Here is a 14,698-nt window from a genome sequence, read left to right as displayed (position 1 = left end):
TGTAGAAGCACTGGCGCATTTCACTATCTCTCTTCACACTCTTCGTACTTCTGTCTTGGTCAGTCTCATGTTACCAAAAACACTTTAGTAGTGCAAAGCTATGTGTGACACAGTAGCCATCCCTTCTAACCATCAGAGAGCATCTTATTGATGTGGTGTGAACAAATGAGGTCCCCAAGCCTCCATGTTGCGATTTATGTTTGTCTGTAAGGCTAATATCTCATAATTAGCATCACATATGTGTGTTTGTGTTTTGTCATTTACTGCACACAGTGTATTGCGGAGAAGTTTTGGAGGTGGACTGCTCCTCTGATACTATTAGACATTACAGAGAAAGTCCCCTTCTCTAAGGAATTTAAGGGGGAGGGTTGTCTCACTAGTGAGTGCACCAGAAGGTAAACATGGTCACGAGTTTCTGGGCTTGGAGAACTCTCTCTTTTCATGCGGGTCTAAAGGAGGGTAAGAGGTGGTTGCCATGGTGACGAGTGAAGTAGTCAGAAAGCTGCAGAAGAGGAATGGTGCCAGGATTGGGTTCATTCTGAACTAAAGGTGAACTAAATGGTAAGTTTACTACAATATATTATAATATATATCATAAATTAGTAATATATATATTACCTTTAATCAGCAAGCTAATATACATCATATGATAGCCAGCAGTAAGATGAATTCATTATTAATTATATTAATTAAATGATACAGGACTGAAGTTGTCCCGCTACCCATGTGTCTTTAGCTTTCCTAAACTGCTTAAAGCTTGGCAAGATCTGCAGCTTTACCTTATGCACTCAATAAGTCATGAACACAAATCAAAATTTTGTGCTCAAAAATTACTTTTATTTGCTTTCATGAAAGAAGACATTACATGAAAAAAAATTACATGTTTAATGGGTATCAAAGATACAAGTAAAATACAGAATTAAAACAAAATGGCATTGCTCAGCACATAGAATAACATGTATGTAAAGGGAGTACAAATTTGTGTTATTATTTATTTTCAGTGTAATATGCAGCCAGGACTTAATTTGAAGTTGTGTAGTCTAAACACTATAGTGTTTACTATAAGAAATTATTCACTAATCTGCCTGCTTTCCTGGGTTTTTGACTGCAAGTCCATTCTTTACATCACATCCACTTTCCCACAGTGTCAAACAACTCTGACAATACTGACATCATCACTCTAAGCTGGATAATTTTCTTGCCTGCCTGCTGCAAGACAATCAGCCTCTCTTATGTGTGTGCTTTAAATCTCACTGCTGTTTCGTCATTCTGTCTTTCAGACTCTCATATGTGCAACCCGACTCCTCCACATTTCCTTCCATTCAGAACCCACATCCAAGCCTTCATCCTCAATTCCACCACTGCCAGCATCTAGACACCAGGAGTCTTGTCCTAATTCCTATCATTGTTGGGACTTTGTTCTGCCATGAGCGGTCCAGAAGGTCTAATTACAAAGTTCTCTTTAAAGAACTGAAGAGAATTCATCTTCAGTTCTTTAAAATGATCAGTCCTTACCAAAAAAACCCAAACTGATAAAAAGCCATAGATTTGACATATAAATCATGTTCACATGTATGCTCAAATGTGAAATGTGTGTTTTATTTATTATTACAGCTGCACAAGACTTTCATTGTATCAATCAATAGTGAGACAGAACAACTGAAAGTTCTTTTTCAATCCCAAATGCTTTGACACTAACACACAAAACACATAATGTGATATTCAGTGAGAAACAACAATGCAGGAGATTTTCCTGATATATTTACATAAATTAAAGACACCCCCATTTCAAAACAATGTTCTCTGTGTTATGCTAACCATTCAAGTGACAAAATGTGCAAGATATTTTTTTCTCTATGTACTAATGTGTGCAGATGAAATGACTGTATATCTTGCATTGTTTATATTCAATCTGTTGAAAATAATTGTAATTGTATATCAAGACAGGTCATTTAAATTAAAAGGAAAAACCTGAACTTGACTCTTACAGCAAGAGGATAACAAGTTAATTTGGGGGGAAATTTCAATTTTTTTTTCCAGAAATATGGTTTAAATTAAAGGAAATTACCACAATTTATACATTCAGCACTTCTCTAAGATCCACAGTGCAATACAAGGCACTGGTTGGATTCACACAAGAACAAATCAGACATAGATCTTGTAGCTAATTTACTTTGTAGATATTGTTGATTTAAAGATACTATTTTAAAGAATTGCTGGTCTTCACACTAGTAGTCGTTGACTGTACCACCTTAACTGAGACAGTTTATACTTAGGCAGAACATCTGTCAGCATAGGAATAAATAAAACTTCTAAGGAGGATTATGGGGCATGTGAAAACCAGCATCCAGCTTAACCCATACCAGAAACCTTAGGATTATTAGGCTGCTACTCTTTAAGCATGAACATTGTTTAATTGTTATAACAATGCCATACAATTCAGTGAATACTTCTTAAACATAGAAATGGTCGAATGTAAATACAACTCTTTGTGTGTATCTTATGCACCTTGTTGAGGCAAACTTTAATGAATGTATATTTATCTCACAGCTACAATATTCATTTCTGGCAGGTCATCCACAGTGTAGTCCAGTGATGAATAAAATTATTAACTCATTCACTGCCATTGACGTCTATAGCCGTCAATTGCAGTGAATGAGTCAATGGGTTTAACTCATTCACTGCCAATGGCTGGCAGTGAATGAGTTAAGATCTCTGACATTTTGATGGAATCCAGGTTATAAGCTTACTAATAATATATACCATAAGACTGTGATAAAAGTAGGACATCAGGTAAGAAAACCATCAATTCAAGTCAATTGTCTGCTCATTTTTTCATGACAGCATTTAAGAACATAGCATGCACTTTGAACCCATAACATTTGATTTCAAATATGTCAGTGGGTGCCCTAAAGTGCAAGATGTTAAAGGCAGACAACACAGAGCATCTGATTATTAACTTGAAGAATAAGAGGGTGATGCATGGCCCAGTATGCAATATTACGGCCCCTTAAGCATACTAAACAGAAAGGCACCATTGATATTTGTCTGCACTGAAATATTCTTTTAACTATACTATGAACTGCTGCATACTAGCGTATGGCACTTTACCTACAAGACATCTGTACTGTTTTTTTTATAAAACTTTATTTACTACATCTCTAAAATAAAAGTTTCATTCTTCATTTGTCTTTAAAAGTCTTTACACAGCAAATAAATTATGAGAATTTATCGAAAATAAAGGTTTAAAGGTTGTTTATATTCTTCCTCCATGTGAAGTAATCTTAGCAATTTCTTTTCTTTCTTTTTTTTTTTACTTTACGCAGCAATTAAATCTTGTTGGTTGATGAGGCTAGATGACTTTACTGGTAGGTCATCATTTGGTGATGCTGGGTTAGTCCTGCCGCTATCTACAGCCCTGAGTAAAAGGACTGTATTCCTGTCTGCACTTAGGAAGGGTATGTGTTCCCCCCGAGGCTCCTCTGTATCACTTACTTGTATGCTGTCACCATTTAACCTCAAATAATCAACCACATGGTCAGTGACACTATTGTTGCTGCAGTCACTTACATTGTTGTTTGTGTTAATTAATTTCACAGGTGCTATTGAAAACATATAGCTGGCAGCTCTGGTGTCCTGTATGGTTTGGTAGTCAGTATTCTCCATAGCGAACAGTGGACTAGATGGCAAGCTATCTGCCACATGGCCATGATTGTAGTGTGAAGAGGTTCTCTTTTGTACATCCCGGCTTGAGGACTTGTGCAGCTGATGCAGCAAAGGGCGCTCTTCCTCACCAGAGGGACTTAAAGTCACAGAGGGAACAGAGATAGCTAGGCTGGATATGGGGGCTGAAATCTCGGATGGAGGAGAGCCAGGGGTTGCAAGAGAGTTCTGCGACTCTGAAGTTGCCATCACTGGTACAAACCTAAAAAAAAAAAAAAACACATGTGAACAATGAACTGAACTGAATGAATTGAACTGAAGAAGCTTCTCGGATGAGAGGTGAAACGTCTTCAAGCAACTTAAAGAAGTCCAGACGCTTTTCTTTGCAAGCTCCTTTGACTACGATGACCTGGATGACTGAGAACCTTCACAGACACATGTGAACAATGATTATACAACTGGGTCAGTAGCATTTCAATTCAACATCAGTATAACTTAACACACAATAACTAATCACATTATTACTGGGTGTTAAATGAATTAACATGACATAATGATTTTCTAGTGTTGCTGACTAAAAGCACTTTTATACTTTAAGCTGCAAATTCAGTTAATTAAGCACTTTGATTTATTTACCTATAACACACACACAAAAGAAGTTTTTTTTAACAAATGATCATAAGAAGACTGCTAGTCTATGGGCTCAAACTGTGGTCATAAATATTTTGTACTTGTAAATCAGTTTTGTACTTGTAAATCAGGATTTGTATGTGTAAAAAGAATTTGTGTGTGTGTAAAAAAGATTTGTGTGTGGACTTAGCCAAAAAAAAACCTGCAAGTTACAAGTACGAATTTTGACCCTATATTTCTTCCTTTCATCTGATTGGTCAATGTCATGTCAATCACAAATGTAACAATCCAATCAGAGAACAGATGGGTTTGGCGGTCAAATCTTTTTTACGCACACACAAATCTTTTTTACACATACAAACCTTTTTTACGCACACACAAATTCTTTTTAGACATACAAATCCTGATTTTCAAGTACAAAACTGATTTACAAGTACAAAATATTTATGACCACATTTTGAGCCCATACTAGTCCAGCCCCATCTCATTTTCAAAACATCAAATACTTTTGTCAAAGACACATTCGTCTTAAACCAATGAACATGACTATGAAGCACTATGAACTTCATAGTCATGAAGACTATGACACAGGTCTCATTCCCCTACATGATATGTCTGTGAGTCTAATATTTCTGCAAGGCGTAATTGTATCTGACAGAACAACTACAGATGAAATGAGAGAGTGCATTTAATCCAGGGGTCGGCAACCCTGGGTGCGCGTGCCAGCTTAACTGATGGCAAGACCATAGCTGGACGATGGTGATTTTTCGTTTTTATGGGCCGATTATTTATTTATTCATTTTTTTAGTAACAGTATAAACAATGAAAGGTGGTGGATTGGCCAGGTGCTGGCAGATGTGTAAAAATAACTAAGTTGTTTGGTGGTGGCAATGGCGGAGCTACCACAGAGGCTAGCCGGTGGATGAAGGAAAGGGGAGGCAAGAGCAGAGACCCGAGGCGGCTGCCGGTCCGAGTGTCAGGTGAACTGAACTTCAGGAAAGAAGTTATGACCTGCAGTCTATCTGGGTAATAGGGGTGCAACGATACACAAAATTCACGGTTCGGTTCGGTTCGATACTTTGGTGTCACGGTTTGATATTTTTTCGATACAAAAAAAAATGTTCATGCCTTTTTAATTTGTCATTTATTAAAATTATAAATATATATTTTAACGCAAAAGTACAGTTTTTAAATTTAACCCTAACCCTTGTGCGTGTTGTTTTTTAGCTCGTCATATTGCAGCCACAGAAATTCTTTTGTCCATGAAACCATAAAGCTGCACTTTCTTTTTGCCTTATAGTCTGATTTGTGATTTGGGGCAGGGATAGCTCAGTAGGTAAAGTGGTCGCCCCATGATCGGAAGGTCGGCGGTTCGAATCCACTTAACGGCTACCCTGAGGTACCCCTGAGCAAGGTACCGTCCCTACACACTGCTCCCCGGGCGCCTGCTTAGTGGGCTGCCCACTGCTTCACTGAGTGAATGGGTCAAATGCAGAGAAAAACAAGTAATTTCCCCATGGGGATCAATAAAGTATCCATTATTATTATTATTATTATTGTCATAACTTCTCCGTTTTGTGGTAAGCTTTTCTTTGGCTGTCACTTCTTCACCCTGACCTGTCTTATTTGGCTCAGCAGAACTAAAATATATATCTGTCTGTGAAGGTTCTCAATCATCCAGGTCATCGTAGTGAAATATATATCCTGCCGCACTCACATAAGCTCAGCGATTCTCTGCCCGATCAACCTCTCACATGTTTAAGCTGCGGGAGATTTCACTTGTCATGTTTGCATAGTAAGCTAACAATTAATAAGACGATGTCAGAGGAATTGGTGCACAAATTATCATCACTCACAGATCAGTGCTGTCGCTCTCTATACACAGTTCGCGCGATTGCAAAGTGAAAGCAAAAAAACAAGCGCAAATTCAAACACGATTTCAATATGTCACATATTGACAGTGGCTCACCCAATGACATAATTACCCAGCTACATTTCTGAAAGAATGCAAAAGCATTGACATATATTTTTCCTTCCTACAATAGCCCGACAGGCAGGGCAGAGATAGCCCCGGGACGTCGGGCTAGCGATATTGCGAGCCCTGTATCTGATTGAGGAATCACTCATCTTTGGAAAAGAGAGTTTATTACAGAGAAATGTCTCTTTCCAAAATAAAAGCTATACTATCCGCTTCTTCTGGGCTATATTCTCAGCAGCATATTAAACATATCAGGTCTCCATAAGGAGAATCCTGTGCTAACAGCTGTCTAAATGACTCGGCTAAAGTTTGTAGCATGCATGCTTGTTGTTTTTGTCTTTGCACTAGGATGATGTCGGTGTAAATGTGCAGTCATATTCGTTGTGTTCCCACTAGTGCTTTCAGGTTAATCTCGTTGAAATAACCTTAACGCCACAACACGGCAAATCTCCGTTAACGAGCTACCCTATACAGAGGGGCTAGACGGCCAACACGTTAACGAGCTAACTGCGCTAACACACTAGCTCCCACCCATGTAATTGAGCATTGCATGGCACATCCAACATACTGTTTTACTTTAGTCCATGACTCGCTTACCTTCAGGGTCATACGTCACATGAAAACCAAAATAATTCCAAACGCCAGATCTGAATGAGGGTGGGGAGGTCCACTTCTGTCTCGCTAGCTTGCCCTGCGCTCTTCCTTCTGACCATGCTGTCTGTGTTGAGTGCTCAGTGAATCTGCGTTCGACTACTCCGCCTAGGCTGCACTCTCGAGCCTAGGCGGAGTAGTCAAATGCAGATTCACTGAGCGCTCATCACTGAGCGCTCAACACAGACAGCATCGTCAGAAGGAAAGTTGATAAAATAAATTACAAATTTTGTATTGTTCTTTTTTTTTCTCCCCTTTGGTTTTCTTTCTTTCTCTCCCCCTCTTTCTTTCATTCTTTCCCCCTGTCCTATCCCACAGTCATGTCTGTCCCGTTTGCAACTGAAAATAAAATAAATTCATAATTATAATAAAGGTCAATCAAATGGACCAATATGATGATCCATTTAAAATAAATCCTCTTGGCATCTTTCTTGGCCTCAAGACAACAATTCTGATGGCTATAGATCCAAACGGGACACAAAAAAAAAAAAAATTGAAAAAAAAAAAATTGAAAAAAATTGTATTGTTCGATACATATGCATACCGAACCGAAAGCACTGTATCGAACGGTTCAATATCGATACGAATATCGTTGCACCCCTACTGGGTAAGATATAAACCAAGTTTAGGTATAGTTTATTTTTGTAGTGCTGAATTTTTACACTCAGTTACAATAACTCGTACTGCGTACTAGCTAGAATGATGGAGTTTCTATACAGCTGGGTGGGTGCTATCATGTTGCTGATTGCGAACTTTATTTTATTCATAAGGTTAGTTAGTAGAGTTGCAACCGTCCCATAAAAAATGGAATCATCCCTCATTCAGAGAAAATATTACACGTTTCGTATTGAGCTGAGAAGGAACGCAGTTTGTCCCGTACTTCAGCTAGAATGGAAAAAGACACAAAGCTGGAGTTATTCTGTCTTTATGCTGTACAGCCTCTTTTTCTCTCATTCTCTCCCCCTCCCTCTCCTGTTGCTACTTCAATCATGAAACTGATCAATGATCAGCTGATTGGCTTTTCTCTCTTGTTTGTTTATCGCCAGCGGCGGTACTAGCCTGTTTGGCGCCCTGGGCGAACACTCCCTCTGGCGCCAGAGGAGTTCGAGTCTCCTGGAGAAAAATCCTGGCGGTTTGAGGCCCCAGGCTTGTGTTGGGTACGGTCCATCAGAATCAGAATCAGAATCAGAATACTTTATTAATCCCGAAGGAAATTAGGGTTACAGCAGGCAGCACGCTAATGGCGCATGCGCACTTACAAAGGAACCTTCTGACCAACTTTACACAAACATCACATTGGGGACACATGTCAGAAAGGTAGGCTGATAGGAAAAAAAACAACGAAAATACATAACATGAGGTAAGAGGAGGAGAAAAAAAACCTAGTGAGAGAACAGTTTGATAACAGAAAAAACACCTCAGCACAAAAAGCACATGACTATCAATGCACCATAGAAACACAAGACAAGCAACAGGGGCGGGTAAAGGGTAAGCGAGAGCCGGTGTAGACAGCGCATCCGGTCTTGCAGCATGTCTGCGCTGGTCCAGTCGACTGCCATCTTCCCCGGTAGGGCACAAGCATCGAAGGCGTTTGGAAAGGGAGGGGGGATCAGTGTGTGCATATCAGTGTATGTGTGTGTGTGTGTCCAGAGTTCAGCTGAGACAGTGTCCTTCGCCCGCCAGGCTAAGTAAACAGTCTTCCAGCCAACCCAGGTGGCCTTGCATGGAATGGGGGGAACAATCTAAACACAGTCGTTATCAGGGTGTTTTGTTCAGCTCCAGCCTTGAGACCGCAGCTGGCGCCGAAGGGGTCTCCGCATGAAGTGATGGTGGTTTTTACTCTAGTGCGAACAACTCATATGAATTTCAAAGCTGTTCTAACAGTCCAACACTGGTCTCTCAATCTCCCGTTGGAGAGCCGTGAGCTTTGCCATGATGTTACTTACATTCCGTGATGTTGTCATTCTTGTGCTCAAAGAGCAGGTTCTGAGAACTCACGACTGCAGTGCACTTCCCAAGATGTGATCCAATTTGCGCTCAAAGGTGTTATTCGAGCTAGTCCCTCCAGATGTAATTCAGTTTTTCACTCAGAGGTCTTGTTCTGAGTATTCACAGCAGCCGTGCGTTCTCCAAGATCTTATCCGTGCTGCACTCAATGAGCCCATTTTGAGAAACTCACGCCTCGTCCCATCATTTCAATTCCAGCGGGCAGCCTTGTGGGGGTTTGAACAGCCGGTTCCGCTTCCTTAATTCTTCGATAAGCCAGGGCCAAGCCAGCTCCGATCAGCAAGAACCCTGTTATCATGGTTCCGAATAGGTAGATATCTTCAGCAGTCAGGCTCACCCGAGCCCAGAATTCTCGTTGAGAAGGGGTGTCAATTGCATTCAGAGACCAGTTGATCAAATCCATAATTCCTCTTTTAGGTTTTAGAGAACAGACTGTGAGAGAGTGTTCCAGGGAAAAGTAAGTAAAAACACAAGACAAGACAAGACAAGGACATAAGAAGCTAAGCAGGGAAGATAAGGGCAGGAGAGGACAAAAGTGCGACCGCCTTCGCTGAGAGCCAAAAGAGATGTCCATCACAAGGACATTGGCTCGAGCGCGCTGTTGGGGAGAAGCCGGCCCAGACCTGTGTTTGGTCCAAGTACGTCACAGGGACAGCGGTTCGGATACACTGTCGGAGTCCATTTCTGCGTACTATAGTGCACGGAGTGGCGGTGTTCGTTCCTTGGTCCGTAGAAGGCAAGGACCTCACGGGGGACGCCTCATGTAGTAAAATGGGATCTAGATCCAGTAGAGCGGCAGACGTTCCACCAGGCAGCCAGGGACAAAACTCAATATTTGACTGTATGGTTAAGAAATGGGGAATTGGGTGTATGAAATATGTTGTTAAGTGGCAAAAAGTAAACGGGTTTCCCGGGAAGGGATCGCTGAGTGTTAACCAGTTAAAGAAAGTAGAGAAACAGTTGCGGGAGGAGGAAGTGAAATTTTTGAAATAAAGGAAAGTTAACACTGTAGATTTGCGTAGCATAAGCGATGAGAAGGAATGTTTGAAAATGTGGATGATGGAAGCAGAAAGGAGGGAAAAGAAAGCAGCTCTGAAAGAGTTGCCTAGAGAAGTGCATGGAAGGGAAGCTGATGCAGAATCGGCCTCAGCGCCTCTTCCGCCGCCGTATATCAAGGAGAACAAAACATAATTTCCCTGTTCACACACTGTTTGTGCTTCTCCTTGTGCCCTAGTACAAGATGTTTTGCTGGGCCTGAACGCCGATGCCGATCTGGATTCCTTGCCTGACCCTACGCTGGGGGTAAGACACCTGACCTACGAGCATGAAGAAAACCATGGATATTGTCAGGCTTACAAGCAAAGACAGGTCGAATCTGTGGATTATTTTATACTTCGTATGATAAATGTGTTTGAAGCTAATGGTGGAATACCGAAGGATGACATGACAGGTGTCACCGCCTCCACATGTGAGCACCATCTCTGCGGCCATATTTTACGGGGACTAAGATCAGATGTGGCAGCCGAAGTAAGGTGTTCGCAAGTGGGGAGGGAAAATGAACCTCGGCTAACGGAACTACGACGCCATGCCCGCCACGCTCAGAACCACCTTGACGAAAGTAAAAAGCAAGAAAGAGGAAAAACAGAGCGGCGACCTCCACAACGCAGCCTTAACTCTGTAAAAAGGCCTCAGCGAACCCGCGGGGTGGCTTCCACTGTAAAGGCAGCCGGGGGGGAAGACGTGATCGACGACGTGATCAACGGCGTGATCAACGGCGTGATCGACGGCGTGATCGACGGCATGATCGATGGCGTGATCGACGATGCGATCAACAACGACAGCAGTGGTGAGGAGACCTAGATGCCTGCTTATCCTGTGGTAAGTTTGGACACTGGAAGCGGAATTGCCCTAACCGAGGCTATCCAAGACGCGAACATCATCAACACTAAAACGACCAAGTGACCAGGGCCAGTGGTGGGTGCAGGCAGACTGAGACCGGAGGGAAAGGACGCCAGAGAACGCTTCAGGCTGTGGTTTTCCCACCTCATCAGAACAGGGAAGTGAAAATCACACACACACACACACTGACGTAGAAAGTGTTTTACACACAGACACACACACTTTAATACATCACACTTTTGAGCATGTAGAACGGTTTCTGTGTCACCAGCTGGTACATACACTCAACAAAAATATAAACGCAACACCTTTGTTACTGCTCCCATTCCCCATGGGATGGACGTAGAGACCTAAAATTCATTCCAGATACACAATATAACCATCCCTCCCAAACAGTGGTCACAAATCAGTCCAAATGTGTGGTAGTGGGCACATCTGCTATATTGAGATAATCCATCCCACCTCACAGGTGTGCCACATCAGGATGCTGATCTGACATCATGAGTATTGCACAGGTGTACCTCAGACTGCCCACAACAAAAGGCCACCCTGGAATGTGTATTTTTTTGCGCTATTGGGGGTCTGGGGACCCAGAACCAGTCAGTATCTGGTGTGACCACCATTTGCCTCATGCAGTGCATGGAGTCTATCAGATTGTCAGTTGTGGCCTGTGGAATGTTGGTCCACTCCACTTCAATGGCTGTGCGAGGTTGTTGGATATTCGTGGGAACTGGTACACGCTGTCGTATACGCCGGTCAAGCACATCCCGAACATGCTCAATGGGTGACATGTCCAGTGAGTATGCTGGCCATGCAAGAACTGGGACATTCTCAGCTGCCATCTGCCCAGAACAATGTGAACCATGATTCATCCGTGAAGCGCACACCTCTCCAACGTGCCAGACGCCATCGAATGTGAGCATTTGCCCACACAAGTCTGTTACGGCGACGAGCTGGAGTCAGGTCAAGACCCCGATGAGGACGACAGGCATGCAGTTGAGCGTCCCTGAGACGGTTTCTGACAGTTTGTGCAGAAATTGTTTGGTTGTGCAAACCAATTGTTCCAGCAGCTGTCTGGGTGGCTGGTCTCAGATGATCTTGGAGGTGAACCTGCTGGATGTGGAGGTCCTGGGCTGGTGTGGTTACACGAGGTCTGCGGTTGTGAGGCCGGTTGGATGTGCTGCCATATTCTCTGAAACGCCTGTGGAGACGGCTTATGGTTGAGAAATGAACATTCAATGCATGGGCGACAGATCTGGTTGACATTCCTGCTGTCAGCATGCCAATTGCACGCTCCTTCATTGCTTGTGGCATCTGTGGCATTTTGCTGTGAGACAAAACTGCACATTCCAGGGTGGCCTTTTGTTGTGGGCAGTCTGAGGTACACCTGTGCACTACTCATGATGTCAGATCAGCATCCTGATGTGGCACACCTGTGAGGTGGGATGGATTATCTCAATATAGCAGATGTGCCCACTACCACACATTTGGACTGATTTGTGACCACTGTTTGGGAGGGATGGTTATATTGTGTATCTGGAATGAATTTTAGGTCTCTACGTCCATCCCATGGGGAATGGGAGCAGTAACAAAGGTGTTGCGTTTATATTTTTGTTGAGTGTATGTACATTTAAATAGCGCGCCTTATAAATCACTACCCTTGTATAAAATGTTAGTTTGTAATCAGGAAGTAGAATTTCTTGTAGATTCCGGGGCCACCAACTCTGTATTACGCTCAGATTCTCTCTCACCCCAGCCCGTGCTGGGTGAGAGGTTCACTCATTCTGTGTCCGCATCAGGAACCATACAGAGAGACACTTTCACCCCTGTGTTGTGTAGACGGACAGGGTAGAAAATTCACACACGGGTTTCTGTGGTCAGACCTGTGCCCGGTCAAGTTGCTTGCCAGAGATTTGATGTGCAAGCTGAAAATAAGTTTAATTTCCTGCTATAATGGCATTAAAATCACGCAATCTGACTATGATTATATGATGGTGAAATATAGCCCCGTGACCCCGGCTTTCGCTTACGGGTGGAAGCTGGAGGAGGGGCTGTTTGTTACAGAATTCGTACAAGGGACTCGCAACTGCATGCCTCCAGACGTCTATTTTATGGCTTCCGGAGAGTTGAGTTGCATGTCTCATTTTTCTCTGCATGGTCCTGATGACAGTTATGAGGAAGAATGGTACAGAACCAAGAATGATTTGCTAACTGTGACATGTATGTTTTGGAGCTCCACATTTGCTGCACTTGCGATTTCTCTCACTGATGAGCAAAGAAACATGTTTGCTATGGATGCATCGGTCCCACATGTTTCCCTGGCAAAAGCTTACAGCTACCAGTGGGAAGACATGGGAGAATTTATGCACTGGTGCTACCGCGCCTGTGATTGGGAGACTACAGATCACAAGAAAGCAGTGTTGTTTTCTCGGGAAATAAAAGCCTACAAGAAAACCGTGACATATACAGTCCATTGTGTCCGCTCAGTTGAGCTAGTGGACATAGCTGTCTCACACTGTCTGCTTCAAACGACACCTCCTCTAAACTCCTCACACCCCCTGCTGACAGAGGTGCCTGATGGCTTGTGGGCCTCCTATATGTATGATGTAGGCTAATTAAAGATTGTGAGCAAGTGGTAATCACTTCAAAGTCCTCTTTTAGACCATGCCAAAGACAATATCCTCTGAAACAGGAAGCCATAGAGCCATATAGCACCATGGTGATTCCCTTCGCCCGGTGGGTTATTACTCTTCCAAGCTTGACCCAGTGGCTGCGGGCCTGCCTGGATGCCTGCGAGCAGTAGCTGCATGTGAAAAGGCCGTTCTCGCCTCACGTGACATCGTAGGGCACTCTCCTCTGACAGTGCAGGTACCCCATGCAGTTTCTGTTATTTTGCTGGAGCAGAAAACTTCACACCTTTCTGCAGCTTGCTGGCTCAAGTACTCTTCCATACTGCTTGACATGCCCACCATCACAGTGAAACGATGCACAACACCTAACCCAGCCACTCTTATCCCCACGCGAGAGGATGGTGAGCCACACAGCTGCACTGCTGTATTGGGTGAAACTTGTACACCTCGGATCGACCTGTTAGATGTTCCCATCGAGAACTCTGACATTGTGTTATATGTAGATGGCTCCTCCTCACGCGATTCATGTGGAACTAACCGGGTGGGTTTTGCTGTGTGTTCTGATCATGCTACTCTTGTTTCAGGCTCATCGCCCAGACACTTCTCAGCACAGACTGCGGAACTTGTGGCGCTCACAGAAGCCTGTAAACTTGCGGAGGGTGAGTCGGACACCATCTACACTGACTCTCGCTACGCGTTTGGTGTGGTACATGGTTTTGGCGCCTTGTGGAGACACAGAAAGTTCCTGAAATCTGATGGGAAGCCCAACCTGAATGCTAACCAGGTAGCAGCACTGCTGGACGCCATCCTCCTACCTGCTCGCATTGCTGTACTGAAGTGTGCAGCACACACAGGTAAAACTGATTCTGTCTCCCGAGGAAATGCTGCCACCGATGCAGCCGCCAAAGCAGCCGCCGAAGGAGGCCTACCCTTCCAACTTGTCTTGGCGCCGCTGCCCACACCTAGCCTCGCTGATCTCCTGCTGTACAGTCATTTGCCTCCCAGCCAGAGAAATCTGGCGCAAACATGGCTGCACACTGGTCAAATCTGTCTGGCGCTCCCCTGATGGCCGCCCATGTCTGCCTAACCACTTCTTCCCATGGTTTCTAAAATGGGCACATGGGTTAGACCATGTGTCTAAAGGGGTGAAGCTACAAGCAGTAACATCGCTATGGTTCACCAAAGGGTTTTTCCACAGCAGCTGAGAGGTGTTGCAAAAGGTGTCTCATTTGTGAGACCA

At 43.4% G+C, this 14,698-nt stretch overlaps 3 protein-coding genes across 8 annotated transcripts in view; 1 reads left to right on the top strand and 2 right to left on the bottom strand.

Annotated features, from left to right (window-relative positions):
• The window catches only part of LOC309711758 (thyrotropin receptor-like), a gene marked incomplete at its 5' end in the record, with an annotated part of 19,858 nt that extends 19,381 nt beyond the window's left edge, over nucleotides 1-477 (bottom strand). Inside the window, one exon of the mRNA XM_082542216.1 lies at nucleotides 410-477. Within this exon, the coding sequence (XP_082398342.1) occupies nucleotides 410-477 (68 nt within the window). The remainder of the gene's footprint in view (nucleotides 1-409) is intronic.
• LOC309710597 (uncharacterized protein) overlaps nucleotides 1-14,698 on the top strand; it is a 15,656-nt gene extending 958 nt beyond the window's left edge. The window contains exon 2 of the mRNA XM_082540199.1: nucleotides 10,164-14,698. Coding sequence (XP_082396325.1) covers nucleotides 10,328-10,789 — 462 coding nt within the window. The 5' untranslated portion in view covers nucleotides 10,164-10,327 and the 3' untranslated portion in view covers nucleotides 10,790-14,698. The remainder of the gene's footprint in view (nucleotides 1-10,163) is intronic.
• Nucleotides 1,579-14,698, bottom strand: part of nrg1 (neuregulin 1) — a 62,119-nt gene continuing 48,999 nt past the window's right edge. For 5 of the 6 annotated variants that reach the window (XM_082540186.1, XM_082540187.1, XM_082540185.1 and 2 more), the window contains one exon: nucleotides 1,579-3,925. In XM_082540186.1, the coding sequence (XP_082396312.1) occupies nucleotides 3,319-3,925 (607 nt within the window). In that variant the 3' untranslated portion in view covers nucleotides 1,579-3,318. The remainder of the gene's footprint in view (nucleotides 3,926-14,698) is intronic. The other variant, XM_082540188.1, reaches the window with a different exon arrangement.

This window comes from Aulonocara stuartgranti (genome assembly GCF_965226115.1).
Source record: "Aulonocara stuartgranti genome assembly, chromosome: 7".
NCBI classification, from domain to species: domain Eukaryota; kingdom Metazoa; phylum Chordata; class Actinopteri; order Cichliformes; family Cichlidae; genus Aulonocara; species Aulonocara stuartgranti.
This window is presented reverse-complemented; position numbering and strand designations above follow the sequence as displayed.